General features: G+C 30.5%; 2 protein-coding genes across 8 annotated transcripts in view; one reads left to right on the top strand and one right to left on the bottom strand.

Moving 5' to 3' along the window:
- Positions 1–10,168, bottom strand: part of LOC148604287 (uncharacterized) — a 37,846-nt gene extending 27,678 nt beyond the window's left edge. For 2 of the 3 annotated variants that reach the window (XM_088550792.1, XM_088550796.1), the window contains exons 1-2: positions 8,690–8,897; positions 4,270–4,390 (exon numbers count right to left, since the gene is read on the bottom strand). In XM_088550792.1, coding sequence (XP_088406918.1) covers positions 4,270–4,284 — 15 coding nt within the window. In that variant the 5' untranslated portion in view covers positions 4,285–4,390; positions 8,690–8,897. Of the gene's footprint in view, positions 1–4,269; positions 4,391–8,689; positions 8,898–10,144 lie in introns of those variants that run through there. The other variant, XM_088550793.1, reaches the window with a different exon arrangement.
- Positions 33–25,093, top strand: LOC148604286 (uncharacterized). 5 transcript variants are annotated; one of them, XM_088550798.1, is made up of 11 exons: positions 33–399; positions 1,218–1,241; positions 18,403–18,531; positions 18,784–18,915; positions 19,130–19,254; positions 20,784–21,041; positions 21,444–21,506; positions 21,713–21,853; positions 22,205–22,471; positions 23,004–23,234; positions 23,505–25,093. In XM_088550798.1, the coding sequence occupies exons 1-11, from the start codon at positions 313–315 to the stop codon at positions 23,773–23,775; spliced, it is 1,728 nt and encodes a 575-aa protein (XP_088406924.1). In that variant the 5' UTR covers positions 33–312; the 3' UTR covers positions 23,776–25,093. The 5 variants fall into 5 exon arrangements, with proteins under 5 accessions (XP_088406924.1, XP_088406925.1, XP_088406926.1 ...); XM_088550799.1 differs by lacking the exon at positions 1,218–1,241 and having other exon boundaries at positions 38–399; XM_088550800.1 differs by lacking the exons at positions 33–399; positions 1,218–1,241 and adding an exon at positions 11,729–11,907.
- The last annotated feature ends 1,966 nt before the right edge of the window (positions 25,094–27,059 follow it).

The raw sequence follows: 27,059 nt of genomic DNA, 5'->3' as shown, positions 1-27,059 counted from the left end.
AGCTATTTAGAACCTGCATTTCTGTGTTTATCAGTAAATTTGGTGGGATGATAAGATGCCGGGTATCATTAAGATCAAAGTATATTGATCGCCATACTTAAATTCTAAGATCAACGGATATCATTCAGTCAACAATTTTGGAAAGTTTCCACTAGTGCCCTGCGAGAAGCACATTAATAATCATTCTTTGGATCTCGGAGACTTATCATTGCTGCAGTTTGTAATTCTAGATGAATTATGTAACCATTTGACGATTAACCGTGCCATTACAGACTTAAATTAAAATCACGTCTTTGTCATTTCCTTTTAAGAATGGCTTTAACTTTAGGGTATTTGGATATGTACCACAAGAAAAGCTGGAGACGTAGAAAGTTGAAGAATCCCAACTTTTACGTAGAGGTGAGTTTACATAAGTAGAAGTTTCATTTACATGTAGTGAGAAAAAATATATTGGCGCTTACATATTACAGGTACATGTAGCAATTCAAAATGAGTGCTTTTAATTAATGCTTTCATTACACCGAAAATTTCTCACAATACATACAAACGTCATCGAAAATAAGAACTTCGATATCATTTGTGGAACTTTAATTTTCTTATGAATGGTGTGCGATGTTTTTGAATGTCACGAAACACGAAGAAGTTGCAAAACTGGGTATTCAATTAATTCTAAATTTGTGTAGCCATATCGAAAATGTCCATGTCACACAACATGAATGACAAACCAATACCAAACACAGAACTAATAATTGAACACAATATGACCTTGTTTTTCTATAATTTACAACTAATTCCATACCAAATTTATCTTTTAAACAGTTGTTATTTCACTGTTAATTCGTATCTCTGCAGAGGCTACAAATATGAAACATGTCTAGTTCTTTATACCACTATATATTCTTGTGTGAGTTTTTAGCCTTTAATGCACATCTAAACAACTAAAGACAATTGTATAAAGAACTTTGAGTCAGAGTCTTTTTTTCACAGAGAACTTTGGTATATAACTGAGATGTCATTTTATGTCTGTAAGTACATATCCAGACGCCTGTATTTGATTTATACCCTGCCGCATGCTTTAATTGTTAACGGATATCAAGTAAACGCACTTTTAGGTTTAGAAGACACCCTCACGATTATAATGACAGTCATATAATCCGACAGTATTACAGAAGAAAATAAATTGATACAATTAAAATCAAATCTTTATTTTTTAACAGTCAGATAACGGCAGTTCAGAACCAGTAAGTTACATGTTTACCGCACAATTACATTGCACTTTCATTGTATTTTCATAGTGTTTTAGTTTTCACATGTCCGTCTTTTAAAGGAAAATTGCTCTACTTCTATGTCCGACTGTCCGTCCAAAAATAAGGCAAACAATATTTTAAAAGGATAATAACCGATTAAAAATGTAGTCTGTAAGTTAATGTGAATGGAAAGACGATTCGTTTTTTTGTATTTCGTTTTCCTATTTTTCGTTTCAAAGCAATTCCACTGGCCCGTTTACACGATCAAAGTTTGCCATCAAGTTTTTTTTTCAAAAGTTTTTGATGGAAACTTTGGTCAAAGAATACTTTGTAAAAGTTGTCTGTTTACACTATCGAATTTTGGTGATTGAAATCCTTTTTGGATAGGAAAAAAATCAAGTACCTGCTATTTGTTTTTTGTCATTCCAAAAACTCATTTTGATTGGTCAAATTTCAACTAAGTCCATTAGAGTCAATTAAAGATAGGATGGAGTTCTATTCTATCAAAGGTTTTTTGTCTAAGTTTTTGATATATGTTGACATGGTCAAAAAAACGAATGGAAAACTTTGATCGTGTAAACAGGCCTTTAGAAACATCATGTGGTTCAGCACAGTTGTTTTTGACATTTTAAACATTGCTTAAGCTTATTATCAAAAGTTTTGGGGTTCACATATTGTTCTCTCCTTAAACTGAAATAATACCGACGACACAATAAAAAATTACACTGCTGCTCTGAAATCGAGAGGATTCTGGGGTCATGCGCGGCGAAACGACTTGTGTTAATTCAGGTATTGCGTTTTAGCTATAGAAGTTGATTAATTGATAGCTATAGATGTAAAGGATACCAGATTCCTTACTTTGGCTATTGTTGGCCTGTTCTACTGTTGTAACTCCTCCGTACAACTCAAAATTGTAAAAATTGATAATAATTTGTTACGGATTCAACTAACCGTTATATAATTATAACTAGTAAATTGTTCCCGCACAGTAGTCGAACAAGAGTTTATAGTGAAACCTCTATTACCTAAATCCTTTAGTTTTCGTTATCTAAAAAGGATGAATCTTTCAATAATAATGATTGTCAAAGTACCCGCAGAACACAATGTTTGTCATGTAGATACACTGATCCGGAAGTATACTGGCTTTGTTCAACCATCACTACATTTTATCGAGATTAACTTAAGACTGCTTTCACTATACTTGTATTTTTAAAATGTGTAATTATTTGAAATTCGACGCTAATGTTCATAGAATAGTGAACCAATAATGGTTAATTATACAATCAGAAAGAATTCAATTAGCAGATAGTCAATTACTTTTAATTGAAAAAACATAGAGAATGATGTTGCGTATAGTTCTATCTAAAATATTAAATTGAAAACATTCCACAAGCTAATTTCGTTTCTAAATTTATTCGATCATTTCCATACGAGGTAGGTAATCGCTACAGTCATGGACACAACATACCTTGGAATTTACAGGAAATGTCATGTTTTTAAAGAGGTTAAAAGTACGCGTGCGGTAAGCATTTTACATGTTCATGTATTACGATACTGATATGATATGCATGCAATGTATTTACTTTACAATAACCTACGCGTTTGTTCCTGAATTCACAAATCATGTTGTACTTATTATGAAGACCACAGTTGATGATTCCTTGTCGAAGCTGTATTTTGACAGGCTTGTCAAGTCTCACGCATTTTGAAGCCGATTTCGGCGGCTTTTTCCGTTGAGCTATTGTTTTTTGCCTTTGATCTGAAGCTTCTAAACGTTAGCCAAATCATTCGTATTTGCGTCTTGAAAACCCTATTTGACACTCAGTCAAGCTAATCCACCAGCTAATTTTTCTCAATTAAAGTATGAATATTTGAAGCACGTGCGTTTTGAGATATTGATTCTTAAATATTGACCTTTGTAGTTCCTTGTGTATAATGGGAAAAGGTAGCCTAATCAGTTTCAATGAACTTACGTTCTGAGCATCTAAAGAACATTTCAGATTGAGCCATTTACAATGTACTTTTTTCGGGAAAATGCAAGGATTAGAACCGTTTTAGTTGTCATTTATTTTCTTTTAATAAATTGAAATTACCCTGAATTTAACAACTCCAGAAATAGACATTTTATGTATGATTGACTTCACTGTGGCAAGCCGAAGTGGACAAAAAATTAGTATTATTCTAATATTAAAAAATGATTTTTTAATATTACAATTCATTTTCTGATATTTAATTATTAGATTTCTTATATCACTTTTTTAATATTAAAAAAATCATTGATTTTCTAATATTAGAAAATAGATTTGTCGTATTCAATTACGATTTTTCAATATTAGAAAATCATTTTGTAATATTAAAAAAGTGACTGATTTTGCAATATTGCAAATTGATTTTCTAATATTACAAATTCATTTTCTAACATTTCAAATTCAATTTGTAATATTACAAAATGTGCGATGTTTTATAATATCACTAAATCAGGAATTCGTAATATTAGAAAATGAATTTTTAATATTACAAATTGAATTCCTAATGTTATAAAATCTTTTCTAATATAAAAAAAATGATTTTGTAATATTAAAAATAAGTGTTTTTTTTAATATTACAAAATATTGATTTTTGTCCACTTTGGCTTGCCATACTTCACTCATGTTATATTCAGTTCTGACAGTAACCACTAAGATTTTTTCATCGGCTTTTTACAATAACAAAATTGCTTCTAATAAAAAAAATCTACAATGCATTCTAGTATTACAAAATTTACTATAGGTATATAGTTCACAAGTGAACAACTCACTATCATTCTAGTAATACAACTATCCTACTAGTAAGGTATGTCTCATTGAAAGTAGAAGTCTTACATTGTATTTAATTTAGTACAACTGGTTCATCTAAATACATGTAGTTCAGTTCAGATAGTTCATGATCAGTTCATTTCTGTCATTTCAGTTTTAATGCTTGGAATTCATAGCTACTCTGTTTGTAAATATTTTCTAATTTTGATAATAAGTGAATTCCTTACCTTTGATTTGTGCATAGTCTTCACTATGAGAACTACGGTATTCTTTCACTGACAAAGTTCATATTTCATCTAATTTATTTCTCCAATTCGTTTTGCCCAAACAGTCTGGTAAACGACGATGCTAAAATGCAAGTACATATCAGTATACAAATGCAGTTCTTAGAAGAGATAGGTACGTTTATGACATATTTTGGCCCGTAAATTGAGCGATTTTATTGGTAAACACAATCGTAAATCAAAGTTCTATTTTTTGCATAAAAAATCATTGAATTATTTCTAGTAGTACATTTTGTACAGTTAATGAATGTGATGAAATAATAAGGAGATAAAAATCAATGAATTGAGACAATTTTCACCTTTATGAAATAATGTTAATGCTAACATTCGTCCCTGCTGATGGATTTGCTATAAACTTGACGTCATATTTGAATCACATGTACCTCCACGGTTAAACGGTAAAAACACGGACTAAAATCAATTTGATGTAAATATGATGAAAAGATAAATATAGATACGTTATTTTCATACTCTAAAAACTGGTCCTATTTCTAGAACAAGGTACCTAGTTCTTTGATATTACAAGCTATGTGTTCAATACAATGATTCTGATTTTTTTTCACTTTCTCGCAGCATTCAAAGTACTTCAACCAGAAAATTTAATATATTCTCTAAATAAATGTTCAAATTAATTAATGTTTTTAAACCTGTCTTTTCAATGAGAAAGTTCAGATTGACAATAAATGCATGCTGGTGTTTTGTATTGAATTGTAGACCCAACTAATCTGAATAAGAATTTTGGTGTTTTATTATCATGATTCAAACATATTATATTCCCATTTTAATTCAATATATCAGAGGACTTTACTTAATGTTCCAAATAAAATTTTAATAAAAAATTAAGTAAATATGAATCTTATTCCAGTTTGAATGGTTCAGTCGCATGACATATTTCAATTTTCAATATACTGGGGCCAAATCGGAGAAAATAATTTCTAATAAGAATTACATAATCATCATATATATACATATATTCTTTATTTGTTGTTCTTGGCTATATATATTTCCGGCTAGTCTATCTGGTAACATCATTTCAGTAATACAGTATCATCATTGTTCTTGGCATGACAATATTAGGTAAGAAACTGCATTCTCACGCAGTACAATTTCAAATGACAAGAAATGATTAAGTCGTGTATGTATCAGGTAATTCCGACGTCTGTCGGGTAATAGAATGATCATCAGTATAATATACACGAAGAAATCAATGTCAACGTCCTTGAAAAAACATATATTCCACCCATGTAAGTTAAAACAAGCTAAACAATGCACAACCAACATGATGATTGTATAAAACATTACTCAATAATTGTAAAAGCAAGTTGGAAGAAATAACGTTCTTTAAAACAAAATAGAATTACATTTTGACTTTCATTGGCATCACGCAAGGTTTCTTGTAAGAAACAAGAAGTATGTGCCCTTCCGGAGCACTTCAACTGACCGCCGTTTTTCAGAGGGGTATGTGTTTCTTTTAATTCTTTTATGTGGATACAGTCTATGTTATTTGTCTGTTGTCTGTTTGGTAATCTCAGATTTGTTTTGTCCACAGATTTCACCTTATTTGACCCTTCAGTTCTAATATTACAAAACGTGAAGCCTAAGAAGACAAGACTTACATGGGTGAAAACAATAGATCAAAATGTTTTGATTCTGGATATTATCCGTCGAACTTAATATTCAATTTTACATTAGCACATTGCATACAATGAGTTTCAAACATTTTAAATAATCAATCTGTAGCGAAAGAGTAATCAAGGGAAACAAGGTTATAGCGGTAATCAAAAGAATGTAATCCAGGGACAAAGACCAGACATGGAAAACAGACACACACAACAAAGAACACAAAGCAACCAAAATCACACATACAAAGTAACAAAAGTAAATGAGCAACTCGGACTCCACTAAAAACTGGGAGCATGGACCAGGTGCACCGGTAGGGTAAGCGTCCTTTGCTTTTTTAGAAACACCCGCCGAGTTGTTCATAAAAAGTCAAGTCCGGGGTAGACAAACGAGGGAAGGAAAACTATGACTTGTTGAATAAATCAGTTTTCATGGTGCTGATGGATACACTATAACGATCCACGAGTTCATGATGACGACCATTAAACTTCTGTAGTGATGACTTTAATCTTGTAGCAACATAACCCTGTTCCAGAAGCCTATTTGTTAGAGTTCTAGCGCGATTCAAAAAGTTTCGTAGTTTTGACAAGCTCTGGCATAACGTAGGAGTTGTGATATGAACTCTCCATACGCAGGAGTCGAAGGGATGTTGCCACAGATGAAAGGAAAGTTGACAATTCTGAATGAAAAGTCGTCACGTTTGTCGTAAAGTTTGGTCAATAGTTTTCCTTTACCATCGATTTCTAAGTGTAGGTCAAGATATGAGGCTGACTTCACAGTGTCTGTAGTATCCTTTATCTCAAGTTCTTTTGGGTAGATGCGATGTATCAAATCCCCGAAATTAGGATTGTTTAAAGATAATACGTCATCTATATAGCGGAAACCGAGATTGAAGGATCTAGTCAAACGATATTCTTTCTTTCTGATCAGATCAGCTATAAAGTCAGCCTCATAAGAGTGAAGGAATAGGTCAGCAAGTAAAGAAGCACAATTTGTTCCCATTGGAATGCCGACCATTTGTTCAAAAACAAGTCCACCACACTGGACAAATATGTTGTCAATTAAAAATTCCAGCATTTTGTAAGCATCTTCCTCTGTATATTTGGAAGATGATTTGGAATTATTTCTTACAAAGTATGAGGAATCTCTACCAAGAACTGTGCGCAATAATAATGGACATTTATATGTATAATATTCATACTTACATGTTTTTAATTATTGAGTATAATTGCAGTTTAATGACCTTTAATTGCATGATTTGTTTACAAACTGTAATCCTCTGTTTATCTTTAGAAATAATTGACAGTTTCTTGAAATTACCTGTTACTATAGATAGAACACTGGTCATTGTTTTTAGTTATCTATAGATTGATAATAATAATGTGTTATCAGTTTATTCCAATGTGGTATTGAAGTAGCTCTTTGTACATATTGTAAATAAGTTTACAGTGCAAGTAAATCTGGAAACAGATTCCGTGTTAGTCTGAATTTCGCCACACCATCAATTTAATGTACATTGTATTAACTCAAATATTTAATATGGTTAGTATGTCGATGTGCATGTACATTTGTACTTTCTGAAGTCAAAATTATAAGAAATTTGAAAACATGAAAAAGGAAGAGTCCAAAAGTATTTGATATCATATCTATATATGGAGGCTATTATATTATCCCTAAATTCATATATTGCTATTACACCTGGTTTAACCCACTTTCCATTTTGAAATTCCCGTACCAAGTGGTGGTTTCCAACGCTCTGGTTTTTGCCCTGATATTGCCGTCTGTTTTTGACTAGTGTTTAAGAGTTCTAAATAACTTGAAACAAAGCTCAAGTCCCCCGGACTCGTTCTGAGGACTCTCGCTTTCATTTCAATAAACTCAGTAATAGGGAAATGAAGTTTATATGGTCAAGCAAACATTGCACATTTTCTTTTTGAAAATTAAGTTAATAACATATAACATTCGGTCAGATAAATACTAAATTTCTTTCGCCAAGTCTATAATTACACAATACAAAGAACTAATATTATAAAATCTTATTTGACATGTGATGCTTTACTATGTCTTAAACTTTAAAACACTGAGTTTAGTATATTGTGATAGATTGAAGTATTATAATTTCTACAGAAGAAAGTCCTTTAGGTTAACAGGTATACCGTAAATGTATATTTAATTTTGATAAGACTGTTGTGACTACAAAATGGTTCATATTGGAATGATCCGTTTTCAGTGTACAGAATAATGGTCATTATCACAGAAATGACTCTAAACAAAGTTCATTCTTTGCCCAAATGTTTAAACAATGCTAATAGATAAGGAAGTTAATAAGAGAAATTTTCAATATGAGTCTGACAGAGAGACGAATTCACGGATATGTCTGACAGGGAAGTTCCGTCCTTTATATATTGACATTATTGATGGAAAACATTTTTTATAACAATGACGAAAAGGTGGGTGGGGAGGGCGGGTTGTAATTTTTTTTCATTTAAAGATGTTTACCAATCGTGTCATCATATAGAAATAAGTCTACCAATTTTACCATAACCACCACCACAATCATCATGTTGACGATGTGAAACATGTCAAGGTTTTCATCATACTCGGCAATGGACCATTTATATCTGATTTTACATGTACAAGCTTTAGGTTTATCCCTGTACATTTACATTTTTTGCTCAGTGTATACATTAAAACTAACTACTAACATCAAAAACCCAGAGCCAATAAAACCGTCTCTACTTACCATGTATTCTCATAACATCTTTAATCCACACCGCAGTCAAAATACCGTGTAAACACCGTCATATAAAACACATACTTCGCAATTTACTTAACACAATTTTAAACGCAGTGAAAGGTTTAAACCTTAAGATATACGAGGTATTTCAGTTATATATCAGAATTCTGCACGACACAAGAGGATCGTGTTCACCTACCGTGTATTTTACACAGCTATACCCTTATTTTGATATCATTCAAAGTTTTAATGTGGAAATGTTCAATGTATGAAAGGCATCTTTGATGAAAGCTGAATAGGGCCTATGTAATATTAAATATTCATTGATAAAAGAATGTTTTCTATCGAAATTTAAAAGTCTCCTTCGCAGGAAAGGGGAGACATTAGGGAAATTAAGAAATTGAATTTACAATGGGTTTACCCCACATCGATTTACAGTTTAAAGATAATCACTGTACATAGAATTGACTTTGTCTGACTCTCCGAATATACAACTTTTGATTACCAAAATGCATTGATTTCAAACTTAAAAAGGCAAAGGTCATTAAACATTTTCATGACGTGAAATTAGATTAGGGTGTCAATAATCTTTAACAGGCCAAATAATTCATTAAATTATGATTTCGGTGCTTAAGTTTCAATATTTGTTATTATCACATCTGTTTGAAATAAAAAAGAAATGAATTATGCATCTACAATGTATAGTTCTCCAATAACCATAAATGTTACGGTAGCACGTTGTATACAGTATGTTTATATTTCTCGGTATTCCACACTTGGGCTCCCATAAATCTTGTGAATACAAGGATCACTTTAGATATAATTGACATTGTACGTAAAGGGCTTTTCGACTTTTTTTTTATTGAATACAAAATATAAACCGTTACTGTTAAAGGCAACATACTGTGGCGTTATAATGAATAAAACTAGAAAAAAACCAAGGTCACAATTATCAACTAACATGACCTTGCACTTCAATACAGTTCAGTGATGAAGAAAATCACAAAAGCAAGGGACTAAAACGTTTCTATATATAATGTATAGAAATTATGTAATTAAAACACAGTCTACAAGCTAAATTGCTTCGTGTATGTTCAGCTTTTTAAATAGTGTTGATTTATCATTTTGGTAGTTTTTTAAACAATTTATTGTACTTGTTCATTCGATGTGTAAATTTTGCTTCTCCCTAGAAGGTGTGTAGCTCAAAGCAATGAATTTCACTAGATTCCTCTTCATATTATATTACAGATATTTTTTATTTTACTTACATTTTGCACATGCACACACACATACCACTTTTCTTTATGTTTGAAAGTTCGTGTGAAAATTGTTAGAATTCGTCGCTTTAAATAAAATTGAAGCTAAATGTATGATTAAATATAGTCAAGTTTTTTAATTTACATGTACATCGACGGATGCTATCAGTTAGTTTACATCATAACAAGGCTAAGTCATTCTTACCTTGTATTTGTTTTATGCTGCTCATAAAGTCTTTGAGCATTTTGAAGATAAACCCCAAAGAAATTACATGCCTTAGATGTGAAACTTAGATAAACAATTTATGATTATGTAAAGACTTGATATCAAATTGATTTTACTAAGAATATCAATTCAAAAAAACGTTGCGTTTTCCACTCAATAAATAATTTCAAATGAAATGTATTTCATATAGAGTTCAATTTTATTATTGATATGAAAAAGATCCTTCTACTTTGAAGACTTCAGTGTGAAACTTTAAAACGACCAAAGATAGTAATTTAAACATTTGGAATACGATTTCGTACAATTTTTCCTACTCTAAATGTCAAAATAACCACATGGAGCTGGTAGATGTTACCCTGATCAATACATTGTCTATTGAATTGTATTTGCTAACGAAATTTTAATGATAGGATTGACACCTTTGAATCTAATTTTTCAAACATCAGATAAGTTTTTTCTAAACGAAAAAAGAATTTAAAGAATTAAGAATGTATCACTTTTTATCACTGTGTGCACAGATTGTTATTTAATCTGCATTATTTGGATTAAGACAGGGCAGACGCAAATTTTAATTGTCGCAAAACAGACTGTTGATTACAACATTTTAAGAGAACCGACTGTCTTTTTTTTTAATAAATTTTATTTTATTTTGTAACCTAAAAGGCAAATTCTGTGCAGTTTACATAAATTGTTTTGAGATACATAGAATATATATAAAACTAACAATAAAATTTATAAACAGGACCGAATTGACTAAATGTTATAAGGCAAAATAATTAGTAGTTGTGGTTTCTAAAGAAAGCGTAATAAAATTTGACAATAACACGTATTTTCTCTACAATAAAAAGGCTAGACATTTTATTTAATTAAATCATAAAGAATATCTATCATCAATGCGTCATCATAAAGTTTCAAAAGACTTTTGTCATATTACTACATCGTTGATTAAATCTTTTAACTATTGACCTGAACGCAAATGACTTTGTTAAAATATTTGAAAGGATAATTTGTTTAGTATTCTGTATAAGTTGCCCGTAATTGGTTTCAAACGTAAAAATGAAATCAGGAGATATTGTCCATACTTGCTGCAACAGAAATCTATTCGTCCTTTCCAGAGACGTTCATCGACCTCAAACTGTTATAGGCGTTCTTCCTCTTTTTTTGAGGAGTTTTGAGTATGGATAATTACAAAGGTTTATACCTACGTTCGTCTTTTACATTTGTGTTTGTTTCCATCCATTTCTGCATCTTGATACAATATTGTCTATGTTGATGCTGTTATTTTATCTTATTTTTATTTTAAAGTTTTATCAACATTAAACGGTTTGGTTTGTGCCATTTGTTTCGTCTTGTATGTTGAAATTCATACTAACCCCTCGCACTCATTCAACTGTTAGAGATATTTGATTAGGTTCATCTAACGTAATGAAGCAAGTACCTTTATAGACCGAACACAATGTCAGTAATTTGTTAAGGTGCTATCTTACATTTATCTACAGTTACCTATTATACGAATGGCTTAATTTAAACACATGTAATAATTCATAACATAAAACAAAGGAATATCGTCAAAATCAAACTGTTCTGAGGAGGCATTTTTAATAAGCTAGTATTATGATAAATCGACCGTAATAAATTTTGCGATTTTGAAACTATCTTTATACGATTTAAAAAATATGACGGAATTAAGTTTAGTTAGGAAAGATTCTGTGCGTTATGGACTATTCAGATACGAGAAAGAGGTAATTTATTTACGATTTACTTAATTTAATTTTCATTAAATACTTAATTACATTTGGTTCATACGAAGACACATCACAATTGTCAAAATACAGCTTTAAACATTCATTTTAAAACGAGGACATCTGCAGAATATCTGTCTTTTATCAAGTAATAAAATTTCCCCTCACAATATTAACTATCAAACTGATTTAGCAAAATCTCATAATGAATAACATGTTAAACAGTTATTTTAAACATTTTTTATAATTAGTAATGACACCACGAAATCCTATCATTATACTCAATACAATCTTATCCAATAAGTAATTCGTATTCTCTCCCCACTTATTAAAGTTATTTACCTCACCATCTATGTAAGAAAAGCATCTATTTAATATTGTAATGATTCAAGTCTGCATTTTTCTGTATATAAAAGTTTTTTTCTACAATCTTTATGAAACTTCATCAAGAACTTACTCCACATATGGTACCTCATTTCGACACTCTCTTTAATTTCAATTCTTGTCATAACTTTAGAAATAAAATTGTCTGAAAAAGGTCTGATGAGCTTACATTAAAAGTTACTAGAATAAGCTTGTATTGCCAATATATTAAAATTGTCGATATGTACTTATTGAAAACTATAGAGAATTCGTTTCCACTTAAACAGACGACCGCTATCTGACAGATAGATATTCTTTCTCGACAAGCAGCATGTGAGATGTCTCGTATTGCCTGTCGTCATTCTGTTCTTTTTTCCTTTAAACAATTCTTTCTTCATTTGATAGAATTGAAAAAGTTGTTAAACATTATTTAGTGGTCGTTTTTAAACATTTTTTAACCACCTTAACAGTAATCAAACGATGATCATTTCATATTTAAAATACCACATTGTGTCAGATAAATTGTCCTATAGTTATAAGCTGTACACTAGTCTTTTAAACACCAAACAGATACCTAACATAACATTTGCAAAATTACATAGATTGAACGAGGGTCTTTTTCGGAAAAAAAAGAGATTAATTTTAAGATGTTATATTATTAGATTGATTTGTTTTTGACAGAAATTTTCGAGGATTGAGGAAGTTGATTATTAAAAAAATTTGCCGGAAAATAAAATTACTCAACTAAATATTGTACTGGTTAATCGTCAAATGTTTTGTGGAAAACAAAAAGGAAATTGGCAACAAGGACAATGTCCTGTAAGAAGTAATAAGAGATATGCATTGTCACAGTGTATAAAATATTTTGAAAGGTCCTCAAACTTAATTGAAAACAAGTGATTTAGACTGCAATATGATAATATGTCGTACATAACGTTTGTGTACAGTACAAAATATCATTAAACTCATCAGAAGGTCGAAGTCCTTTTATCGTATCAAAATTATATCACTCCCTCTATTGATTATAGACAAAGGAAACACTTTCACTTCAAGTAATCGAAATCAAATCAATTCAATTTAATTAGATTTTAACAAGTTAATTATTTACAGACAGATTAATCAATTGATTCATAAGACAATACATTGTCAAGGATATCGAATTTGTAGAAGAAAACATTTAAGTTCTGGTCATCAGACTTGAAAAGAATGATAGAACAAAACAATGGCAATAAGGTATCATATAACCAGAACGTAATTTGTCATAACCCGAAACAACATTATAATGTAATACATAAAATTTTCTATCTCATACCTTTACTGAAAGTTTAACAAACAAGTAACACATGAACACACACTTCGTGAAACCATTTATTGTGGATTTATATATTAACTGAAAAGCTTTGAAAACAGTATTGACTACGAATATAGCTTATTATAGTTTTTTTAAAATCAAAAGAAAATGAATTTCGATGAATCCAGCTATTTCACGGACACGTCGTTCGAATCCGCACCCGAATCTTCCGTTGTCGTCATACACAAGGAGAAAACAAGGATAAAAAAACGTCCATCAAGGGTAGGTCTTTAAGTAAAAAAATGTTAACTTGAACAAGATTTTCAATACGGTGTATCTAATTAATTAAGTTTAGATTAATATATTTGTATTTTTACATCGCATTTCTTTGAATGAAAAAAAAAAAAAAAAACATCGCGCATCAGCTGTATTTACTGTGTTTTGTTGGACTACATATTTCGTTATTCGCGAAGGTACAAAATATGTTATCCCCGAGATCTGATTTGTACCATGTAAAAAGTTACAAAAAATGTCGTGGACATTAAATTTAAGAATTTCATACAGATATTTTGTTTTGTCATTCTAGCAAAAAGGCTTTTTCACTTAATTAAGTGACAATTCAATTATGTTAGGCATAGCAGAGTTAAAAAGGTTTACTTTATAAAGGTAGTAAACGAATGCTACAGGAGGTGGCATGGAAGTAGTTACCGATGGTTGAAAATGTCTAAACCTTCTGCAAGTTTATAATACCGTATGATATTGGAACCCGGATGTTTCTAGAAAAGCAGAGGATGTCTATCCTACCGGTGCACTTGGTCCATGCTCCCAGTTTTTTTAGTCCGAGTTGCTCATTTACTATAGTTACTTTGTATGTATTATCTTGTTTATTCTATGCTATTTGTTGTGTATATCTGTTTTCCATATCAGGTTTTTGTCCCTGGATTACATTCTTTTGATTTTCGCTATAACCCATAACCTTGGTCCCCTTGAATACTCTTTAAGAATAAAATGCATCTATAGATGAACAAGAATTAATGTTTACAAAAATTATCGCATTTGTCGTAGGAGCATTATATATGAGTTTTCCTCTTTCGATTGTTAGAGTAGATCAGACAGAAAATCGTAAATTGTCTGCGGACAAAACATCGCGGAAATGCGATTTAGAAACAGGAAAAAATCATTTTTGTCAAGTCAAGTCTGTTGCAAAAACATCAATTCATATTCATACATGACAGCTACGTGTAAAAAGCTAGTGTAGATTAATTTCATTGCCCGATTTTGTTCACTTATTGTGTATTGTAGTACCAGAATATAATAACTATATGTATTTTACTTCCTTGATAAACATACCAACTGAAAGGTTGCGTACAAAGGCAACCTCATTCCAACGTTCTTAAAAGATAATATCAATAATATTACTAATTAAAGCATTTTACGAATTATAAATTACAAATTACGTTTTTATTACTATGATGAGATTTCCACATATTAATCATGCCTATCAAATCCATGAGTACATTCTTAATCTATCACAATTTCAAATTTTCTACAAATATTCATTCAATGAATAAAACAATATTATGAAAGTTTGTTTTTATAATAAAGTGTGCTTAGTCATATTTCGTTCGACCTTAATCGGCTAATCAGTAGGTAATTGAATGAACACAAATATCGGTTAATACACTTAAAGAAGTTTAAATTTTCGTTTCAATCAGAGTTGTTTCCCTTCATATGTTTACACCCAAATCAATTATACCAAATTTCACTGTCTGTTGAAAAATGTGTTTTAGCATCTGTAGTAATAAATCCAAGAGTAATAAATCCAAGTGAATATGAAAGTTGTCAATGCAAGACAGCAATAGCTGCATTTATAACAATTTACAATTGTTCATTTCATTGTTAAATAATTGCCGATTTTCGTTTTATTTATCACGGTAACATTCTGCTTTAATCAAATTCTTTAACAAGTTTCCATGTCAACATCACAGAGCAAAATAAACAGACGAAAACAAAACTAAATAGCAAAAAATATGATAACTATGCATAAATTGTATTCTACCAAGTGAATCATATTTGATGTTGCCAAACATAACTACGGGTTTCCCTCAAATGAATTTCAATACTCTGGAGCATTCTTAACAAAATATATCACTATAATACCGCCCCTGTTTCCTTTTTAGCTTGAATTCCCTTTTAAAAGTTAACTAATCAAGTAGCAGTCTTGATAAAAATCAGACAGAAGGTGATCCATGCATGTCAAAAATCCACCAAATTCAGTTTTATTGCTTGCTCAGAAACAGTAACTGATCACGTAACCAGTCTTAATTATATAACCAGTTATATAGATTGTACATGAAATTTGCATTTTTCAAGAGTTATCGTTCTTGATTTGGCTTCATTTTGTTGATTTTAGTGGGCGATAAATATACGATTTTCTAAAAAGTGCAAATCTGAATGCAGAAAAAGTTGTTGTTATGTGAAAATAAAGCATACATAGGCTAAAAAAGCATCGTTTGTTTGGTATGTTTTTCTACACCATGAATTACTTTACCACTGGCAGTGCCTGAATTTTATGTGGACCGGTACTTAACAAATTGATAAATAAGGGATGTATGTAATTTTTTTTCACACTAAATTAAGAAAGTGTAGTATACATTTAAATAATTAGCTTGGTTTTTCTAAAACCTTATGTGTATTTGAAATGTTCAATGCCGACTTTACAGGTGCACTTTGCACTGGTGCTCAATTTATATAATGATTTGTGATTTTAACAAGAAGTCATTATAAATAAGAAAAACAAGGACAAATATAAACAGCAAAAGAAAAGAAAGTCTGATTTTAGAGGTGGCAAAATAAAAGTCCTAAAACTGATTTTAATTAAAGTATCAATTTACACCAACTTTGCGACAAAGCTGGTAATAATGAGTACGTGAGCATTCTCCTGTCTGTTGAACGTGATACTTTTTATATTTTCATTAGAACTTCAAACAATGTCTATCATGTTCTTTTGTCAAGTTAAATATTAACCTTCAAAACTGCTTTTCTTTGTTAATGAATGTAAATTGTCTACTGAAATCCAGACAGATTATTAAAAACTAAAGCTGTTATGTACAAACGGCCTTGTTACATATATATACAATAGCAACTCATTAACTTTGCCCTCTTTACGTCAAAGGTATGACTGATATTCAATTTTGAAAGAAAAGGAAAAAAAAGTGAAAGACTTTTTATGTTTAGGTATAACTTTACAAACTTTGGATTTCTTCCTATCTTCATTCAGGTATGCAATATCAAATTAAAAATACGCAATAAATCCCCAATAACCATTACTTCAAATTAAACAATAAGGGGTTAAAGTTCGTCATATAAACTTTTGAAATGATAAAGATAGTGACAAGTCTTTTGTTTTAATTTATTTGTAATAACTTAACCACACAATATGTATAAGATTTTAGGTCTTTTTACTAATTTCCGCATGAAAAATCCTTTTGTTTAAAAGAAAACAACAATCAGATATGAAACATTATATCCATATATGTTTATTTTATGAACTTGCTTATTTAACTACACTGAAGAGGAAAGTAAACCTGCAAAAAGTTAGATTTAGGTTGATCAAATTTTTTCTTTACAAAGATGACAGAGTCAAAATTGAATTTTCTCCTTCTTCATGAGAACAGTAATTTTTCGTCTGCTACAAAGGTCAGTTATTGTCTATTTGTCTTTAATACGTAATTCTAATTTGTATTTTAAGTCGTATGACTGCAATACTTCATTAATATTGCGAAGGAAAATGTTTTCATGCAAATGATCCGTTACTCTTCCATAATCAAATAATTCAGTTATGCTCTTCGTGAACAGACAGAATAATATGATATAAGTTGACTTTAAGGTTCAAAATAAAATATGAAAAGGATTGAAAAGCTCTGAATTTTAAATACTTGCTGAACGTAAGCATCATTGGATATAGCTAATTTTCTCAGCATCAACTGGATATGAAGATATTTCTGTATAGAGCAACTCAATCAAATCTAACATATATAAATCGAAAAGAAAACAGAAAAAAAACCAAACCAAACGCACGACAAAACGTAAAGCAATGAACACTAGAAATATCACCTTGGAGGCATGCTTATACTGAACGCTAATTGTCGTGAATAATATTTCAATATGAACTTAAATAACTCAAAGAATTTTGATTTACCGACGACACATTGAGCACTTATTTGTTGATTTACCGACGACACATTGAGCGCTTATTTAAGATATCATTTGTTTATAGTATATATTGTCACCAGTATATAACGACATCACGACTTTTAGGAAAATTGTTATCTGAAACACTTGAAACAAATGTACTTTAGATTTTGTACCGATACGGTTTTGCTTTTCGTGTTCATAAACAAAATGATCAAATAACGGTCAATTATCTAAAACAATAATCCCGAGTTTAAAGTATTAAAACTTTTACTGCGAAGCATTTGATCCATGATTCAACCACAGATAGTAAAACAAGTTACGATACTGTTAAGTACAACTTTTTTTCATTTAAAGACTACCTTTTGTAGTAATTCAGTTTAAAGGAAGGTGGTAAATGGTATTGTTTACCACGTTTCAAATAAGGAGATGTCAAAAGTTCAAAAAAAAGAAAAGGTTAGCATTTTTTTCTTTTATAAAAACAAACACGCTCTTGCCCGTTCAAGGATCCTTATTGAAACCCATTGATCCTCGTAAGTATAAACATATAAAACTAAACCCAAGCCAACACCCAAAATACAATAAAACTGACAATGGACAAAATATACCTACTTAAGTTGACTAATTTGCATCTTGCACAATTTCAGATGGCAAACTATAAGTCAAAAGTCCAAGGGCTACAGATAAACATTGCTCAACTCCTGGCAAAGAAGAAATCGCTAAACTCTAAAGTTGTTTCCCAAGAGTTTGAAGCTTTTCAAGCAGCTGTTGAAAAGGTACGTTTCTTTGAGTGGACCTCAGTACAGGTACGCTACTCAATTCCTGCCAGATTGCTCTTTCAAATACCTGCAAGAAAACAGAATTTGAAAGCTATTAATGATCTTTTTTTAAAAAAAAAATACTTATGACGGTATTGGAGACGAAATATTACATTTGATAATGTATTGCCAGTGTATAATAAACCATTAACTATACTTTAAAATAATTAAACAAGTCTATTTATACTTTACTGTTGATAATAATTTCAGATACAAAACGACGAGGGATCAGCTAGTGAGGTGAAACAATGTCTTGTTGGACTGGAAAAGGCCCTGAAGAAAGAGGGCCTCTTCAAAAATGTTAAAGGACTTTTTGTTGGCATGAAGAAAGAATTCTTTGCCGTATGTATATTCGTTGTTTTAGTTATTATATTCATAAAGGTATATCTATATAACTGAATATAAGACAACGATATAAACTTTTCTGTTAGATGATATGCCTCAGTAGGTGGTGTATTTGAATCATTGCTGTCATTAACTCTTCTTTGGCAAGACATACTGTGCATTATGATATAAAATTCAACAAATTCATAATTTGAAAAAAAAAAATTTTCAGGCCCCGTCGTCAAAACCTGCACCCCCTGTTGACTTAGATGGCCTGGATGATGAGGACAAAAGAGATAGTAGAAGCCGAGTAACAACCGCTGTTTATTCTCACAGATCTGAAGCTAAAGCACCAACGTAAGTTTTTTGTAATATCAAGGGTTTTTTTTTCTTGCATGTACAAGACTCCACTTTCATTTCTTACCATTTTGTATAACATGAATATGTCTTGTAAATACTTGCTTAATTTGATTTTATTGAATATATTCGAAAGATGATACACTGATGAATGATCTATCTAGTTGAAGATTAATCCATCATGCTCAGGTCAACCAAATGTTCCTGTAGGATAATGATAGAATGCTTGCTTATGTTAACCGGTTATGATTTGAAAAATACACAGGCTTATTTAAATTAAATCACTTTTACAAATTAAGTATAGGGGAAATATTGGAAACAAACTGAAAAAAAAACTTGAAATACATCAATCAACTTTAAATGAATAAAGAATACTTTTACATAACCCGTTTTTTTTTTATTTTGCTCTTCAAAATTATTTAAACTGATATATCAAGTCTTTTCAGGTTTCATTATGGGTTTAACCTATCACAGACAAACCGAAAAGTACATTTTATAAAACCGGTGTACATCCTCCGCCGCTCCCGACTGAAGATACTATCCTACTCGAACTATAATGAAATATGAAATATTATTTGGATACACTTGGAATTATATATAATGAATCATTTTGTATATATCTAAATTAGTTATTAACATATGGTCCAAATATTACAAAGACACGAGCACAATCAGGGCGAAAATCAGAAACAATAGTCATATCAAGTTTCTTTACTTTGTCATATTGCAGAACTTTAATTCTTATTCTTTTAATCCAGTATTAAATTTGACAGTTTCAATTGATTCGAATAAATGGATGTTTAATTCAGATCATTTACGGTTTAATTCATTTGAAATAATCTTGTACGTAGAAATCAGTTCAGAAGTTTGTCGTTTGAAAGGAAAATGAGTAGTAAATAGTTGAAATGTATAAGAAATTGAAAAAATAGAATAATTTCAAATTTAAAGCTTTCATGATCCAGCTCTATATGTAAGCCGGTTTAGTGTATGATTTATACATATAACAGATTCGGTATTTCAATTTTTAAGGTAACAATACACATTTTGATCTTATGAGAAACACATCATTATCCTTGTCACACACACACGCACAATCACAAACATATACCTTTAACACTAATCAATACAATTTTAAAAGGATCCGTACATATCTTTAAATATGATTTAAGGAATAGAAGAAATGTTGGTACCACACAAACCATTTCAAATAAACACTAACACGCAAAAAAGGAGAAACATATTTAAAGTCAGATTGTTTAACATTAAACATATGAGGACAACACGATGTCGAATGTCGGGTAGTATTCCCTTGCCATGTTGAGATTGTAAATCCCACTTTAGTCATGATTAAAACAATGACCAACTGTCAGAAAGAATAGAAGCTGTGGAAACTATTTCCATTTATAGTTCTGTTTTGATTGAAGATACATTTCATATCCACTGCTGTACTGACGATCATTTGCCGGCAAGACGAAGAGAAGGTTAGAAAAAACTGAAGTACCGTTTTCATAAATCTAAACTTTTTTCAGACGATATGCAGCAACAGTCCACATTGAGGATGTCAAGAGTGTGAATAGGGCTGTTGGAAAACTGTTTGGACATCTTAAGCCTCCGAAAGGCAGTGAATCTAAGGATACTACAATGTTGTCAATGCAAGGTAGATCTAGTACCGTGGTCAAAATGAAGGACTTTGATGACACAAATTTCTCTGAAGTGATTAAACGATTGAAACAGTTCGAAAAAGAACTAAACCGACAGCGAGCAGCTCAGCAAACGGAGATAATGAGGCATGTACTTTTGAAAACATGAATAAACAACTTGATAAACTATCATACATAAAGAATATTTAAAGAAACCATAACACAAAAGTTCAAGAAAAACAAATTAGATACTTTAAATATCGATTTAAATGATTAACGAATTTTGACTCCACTGCCTTAAAATAAATAAAAAAATGAATCACTCAAAAACGAAATATGATTTTTTTGGTGATGATTAAACTGTATCCACTTCTAATTTAACTGTAATGGTTACCACGAGAAAACGTAGACAAATTAAGTTTTCTTGGTATTTATAAATGAATTGGAGTGCATACGTAAAACTATAAGACATCCTGTTTAAAAAGATTTATTTTGTCAACATGAAAAATAAATTTAGATACATGCAATTATTCAATATGATATTTTCAGACTATCAGAGGAAAACCAAAACCTCCGTAAATCAATGTCAGAACTTAAAAAGGAACATGACAGGTACGTAACATTTTATATCCATTGACAAATATCTTAGAAAAAAAACAAAAATAAAACAAAACAAAAGAAAACAAACAAAAACAAACAAAAAAAAACAAACAAACAAACAATAAAAAACAATTCAAATACAAAACATACAATAATGAAAATCAGGGACCTGAAATACATTTTGCATTTTGAATGACTGACAATAAAATTCTTTTCAGAATTAAAGGCACGCAACCCATTTCATCACGAGCAAAGGACAAGCATGTTGCAAGATTAGAACAAAAGTTCAGAACACAGAAGAGGGGTATGGAGGGCAAAATCTCAGAAATAGAAACTGAATTACAAGTCAGTCTTGAAAAGTAGGTACATGTATTTGTTGACACTTTACCATCAAAATCGGCAAAATAAAGACAATTCGGAGACACAAAATACATGGATTTGTTGTGACAACTGGACAGAAACGATAATCACGATAAAATATTGATAAAATCAATGGTATGCGCCGTTTTAAACAAATGAAGGACAGTTCGTTTTTTTTTATTTCATGTTGAATTTTTAATTCTATTTGTTTCTTTCTAACAATACTAACCTCCTTTATAATCATACAGCGAATCAATTACTTTCGTACTACATCCTTTCCTTATTTAGAACTGTTATCAAGTAGTTATAACATTATAATATTTGATTATAAATATTTTTTTAATTTCAAGAACTTTGCAAGAAAAAGATAAGTTGGAACAAATGATAATGGATGGTGTAACGCGGCTAAAGACGGCAATAATCACACTTCACCATAAACTCTGCAAAGGAGATGACGACACACCCAGAGAAATGACGACAATAATAGAAAAAGATGAAGATGACCTTGACGAGTCCAGCAATGAAAGTGCGATAAGTGTAGACGAGCTGATGAACAATATTGCAAGCATTGAAGAAGAGGCTAAACATTTACAAGAAAGAAACGACAAGCTTCAAACGTATGTATAAAGCTTAACTGTTATGGTAAATTTAAACCAAAAGTTGTTGAATTAATGTAAGAAGAGAGACATGGCAAAAAAAAAAAAAATCAAAACAAAACAAAAACAAAACAAAACAAAACAAAACAAAACAAAAAAAAAAACAAAAAACAAAAAACAAAACAAAAGTCTAACATCATAACGTGTTATATGTATAAAGGATAATAATAAAAAAACGACAGAAACTGAAATACATCACGTTGAAATGAATAATGGCAGCCATGATAACATTAAAATATTTGTACGTAAAACCACAAAACAGTGCAACACAGATTAGGCGACTTATATGGAGTTATCATTTTAAGCAAAGCACTTGTTGGGTAAAACTTATAATTCAAAATATAAAGGAGACAATCAGTCTAAAAAGTCGACAAAAACCCAAAGCGAAAGATAAAAAATAACAAAGTTAAAGCAAGTTGAATAACGTACATACTTTAACTTTGCCAAAATTATATTGGCATGCATAACATATAACATTTTTGTGTGTTTAAAGAATAATCACCGAAAAAGAAAACGACATCCACAAATTAAGAACAGCCATATCAGATATTTCATCAGAAATCAGTAAAATGCACGGAACGGTAGCGCATTTAGATGGAACATCGCAAGTCAAATTAGGTCGTGGAACAGCCAACTCTTCTGTAAAAGGTCTTGATGCAAAAGAAAAGGACTTAGCCATCGCAAAATTGCAACAAGTAAATGCTAGTATACAGCAATACAAGAGGTAAACCTTTTAAATGCATTTGATATGCAAAAAATCTTATACTTTAAAATAGTTATGAAAGGATGGATAAATTTATAGATTGATTCATTATTTAATTATGTATCTTTTTAATCTTTATATTCCTTTATCTGTATTTACGTCATATCAGCGAGAGACACATGCATCATGAAAATCTAACGTAACTTTAGACAGTATATTGTAAATCTTAAAGACGTATTAAGGTAATTCGAACATTGGAATCAAATGTCTTGTAAATAAAATATTTTTCAGATTATTGCAAGAAGGAACAAGTGTCAGTCTAAAACCAAAAGACGATATGAAAGCTCTTACGAACAAAATAAACAAAATGTATTGTGAATTCAAGCGTGATGTTGAAAGATTCGATTCTGAAAAGAGTGGTCTAAGTATGGACACACTGTTAGAGGAACCAACGCACCAGGATGAAGTTAATGTTATGATAAAGAAATTAACAAAGATTGAAAAAGCTTACCAGGTGTTAAAAGAAAGAGATTCGGAAACAAATTCAAATGATCAGTGGTAAATAAGGTTTAAATTGTATCTGTTGGAATAGAAATGCATTCAAAGGCACCAGAACCGCACGCGGCACGCGCGAGAATAGACGTGTATGTGGTAAGAACCTATGGTTTGGTTTGTAGACTTGTACATGATGCGCATTTGGTGGACGTGCTTAGCATTTGGTGGACGTGCTTAGCATTTGGTGGACATGCTTAGCATTTGATTCGTGTATTCATTGTCTTCATTATTGAAGTTCAAGTACGTTCAGTATTTGTTTACTGCAGAAGATTCATTATGATTCAATTTCTTATGCATTGAAAGATTAACAATTGGATGATATTTGTTAAGAATATAATTTGTAGATCAGTCTTATATTAAATGCTGAATGTGGAATTTTTGCATTGGAATTTAAAACCATTTAAAAAAATGAATCGATGTTTTGCCTGTTTTTTCTAGCATTTGCTCTAGTAAAAAAAAGTTACATAAATTCTTAAAAAGACAAAAGAAAGTAATTATAATTAAGTTGAAAATAAGTTGAATTTGTAATAATTATCTATAGTACATCTTTCTCATTAGATTATGAATGAACACGATTTAACTTGTAAAGTTTTGAACACTTAGTTGTAGATTAATTGTATTGTTGTTTCAATGAGCACATAAACCTTTGTTAACAAACGTTTGAGACATCTCAAATATCAAACTGTCGTTTATATTTTAGTTTTACACCCCGAAAAACCCAGTGCACTTAAGAAGCTGGTAGTGAAAATTTATTTCTTCCGAAATTTATTTCATATTGTCTTTTTGACTGTTTCTAATATGACGTTTGTTTAAAAACTTAATGCAAGTTTAGAAAGAGTGTCAACTGAATGGTCTTTTTCCGTATTTACGATGACATTTTCCAAATTAACTTTTTATGTCTGAAATATTGTTTTTATTTCGTTTCCAGTAAAGATGATATTTGGCTTGAAAAGGTAAATAACAATATTTTAGTTCTTTTCTGTAAAGAATTAAAGGTATAACAAAATATCAGATATCATAGACACATTTTCTCTCTGAGGTTTTTCTAGAAGTCCTAAAGTGCATACCAGCAATTGACAACATATGAATTTGTATTGATTCTCTTAATATCTAATTGTTAAATGAAAATAACATTGCAAAAGAATTTGTCATCAAAATGTATTTATCATCGACTGGTACAAATGACTTGCCCGAAATATAATCGGGTGAAATAAATGTTTAACTTGACTTTAATTATTATGACTGAATCTGTTTCATTCAATCATTAAATGTACATTTCATATTGCCTTATCAATTTATTTCATAAGTAAAATTTATTCATTTGGTTTGCTTTCCTCGTTTGTCTACCCCGTACTTGACTTGACTGGCGGGTGTTTCCAGAAAAGCTAAGGACGCTTATCCTACCGGTGCACCTGGTCCATGCTCCCAGTTGTAAGTTCGAGTTGCTCATTTGCTTTTGTTACTTATATATATATGATTTTTGTTACTTTGTGTTCTTTGTTGTGTATGTCTGTTTTCCATGTCTGGTCTTTGTCCCTGAATTACATTCTTTTGATTACCGCTATAACATTGGTTCCCTTGACTACTCTTTCATGACACAAATATTCCAAAATGACACTTAAATATATTTTTTAATACACTATTAAAAAAAACCGAAATATTTATACAACTTAACTTTATAGAGTTGTCTTTCTTTGTCTAGTTACATTGAAACACTGGTTTGTTTATCATAAGAATGACTAAAGTATGTATTGTACTTACATTAAAGAATATCATTTCATTTAAAAGATGCATCATTTCATATTTTGTTGCAAAAATATTTGGAAACATTTAACTTTCATTTTTATATGTATTTACATATTTAGCAATGCAAATATCTAAAAAGATGTAATGTATTTCATTCATTAACTAATGTTCTTGATATGAAAATAAAAATAATATTAATTAAAACATGTGTTAAATTTTACGCAACACAACTTTTTATGAAACACAATTTTCAAATAGTTTTCTTTAACAAAGGATCAGATGTGGAGAAATGCAATAAATTCACCATTGTATAACCTTTATACAAATGATAAATGCTGACAAGGACCACCAAAATGTCTTAATTTATTGTAAGTAGATCACCTGAAAGTCCACATTAAGTGTAAACACACCTTTATACAAAAGATCAATACTTACAGAGATCACCAAAATGTCTTCAATAATTGTTTGTAGATCACCGGAAGATCCACATTATGTGTAAACACATCTTCAAGTTGCTATGAAGTATCCCGACAAATTAAGTAATAAAATCTACGGTGACAAGTGAAATGTGCGCAATACTGTTCATTCAGACGTCAAATAAACGAAACTGAACGTTGCAATTGCACGACAGTAGAAGTAAATAAGCAATCTTCAACTCATTTACACATGGACTTTCTTCTGCTTTCTCAGAAAAACCAAAAGGAAGTTTTAAAATTATCATCAATTTATCTGAAAGAGTACAATTATTCGAAATGTTTTTAATGTAAAGAGCAGAAAACAGAAGAAAAACACAGTAACAGATGAAAAAAAAATAATAATAAAACAAACAAAAGAAAAAAAGGAAAGAAAGAAAAACACTCAAAACACACACATATAAATGAGCAGCACTGACCCATCTTATACATAAACCTATGTACTACGAAGGATGAGATTAGTAGTTCCTGCATCTGGCATTAAATTGCGTCATGAATTTCATCAACAGTTATGTTTGTTGAAGATGGAAGAAAAACAACAGCGAGAGAAAGAAGCCATTAATCATTTATGTTAAAGTAAAGGTGAGATAATATATGTTTGACCACAATCAAGCATTTTTACAGTTTTTACTGTCATTTGAGCTTTCCGTTTTATGTGTACGTTTCATTTACTCTGTGATTCTATGAAATCAAAAAATATTCAATCATTATTTATGAAACTGTTGGATAATCGAAGCGCTAACCATCTCTTTGACAGCATATCTTGTGCTGTTCAGGTAGCTGAAGTTAAAAAATCAGAGCATTTTTCAAGATACAATATGATACGAATACTTGGAAAATAACTGCATATGGATATGACAGTGAGAAAATTAATGTCGTCGCAATCATTATTGAGTATAGGTAAAAGCTTTTCTCTATTTTTTTTTACGAAGCGAAGATCAAATTAATTAATTAAAGAAACGTTATTGGTTATTAGTTTAATATGCAAAGGAAAAGATAAGAAAGACTTTCAACCTTTTCTAAGCGGACGTGTAAATCTTGCTATTTAGTAATTTGATTGGTTGATTATCAA

This window comes from Perna viridis, chromosome 10 (genome assembly GCF_037379345.1).
Source record: "Perna viridis isolate PV_CMFRI_1.1 ecotype Kerala chromosome 10, ASM3737934v1, whole genome shotgun sequence".
Taxonomy (NCBI): domain Eukaryota; kingdom Metazoa; phylum Mollusca; class Bivalvia; order Mytilida; family Mytilidae; genus Perna; species Perna viridis.
Note: the sequence above shows the minus strand (reverse complement) of the source record. Positions and strands in the feature narration are given on the sequence as shown.

Coding starts and splice junctions, on each gene's coding strand:
- LOC148604286 (XM_088550797.1), top strand. CDS start 13,730: ATGAATTTCGATGAATCCAGCTATTTCACGGACACGTCGTTCGAATCC. Junction 22,472..23,003: donor AGAAACGACAAGCTTCAAAC/GTATGTATAAAG, acceptor GTGTGTTTAAAG/AATAATCACCGAAAAAGAAA. Junction 23,235..23,504: donor AGTATACAGCAATACAAGAG/GTAAACCTTTTA, acceptor AATATTTTTCAG/ATTATTGCAAGAAGGAACAA.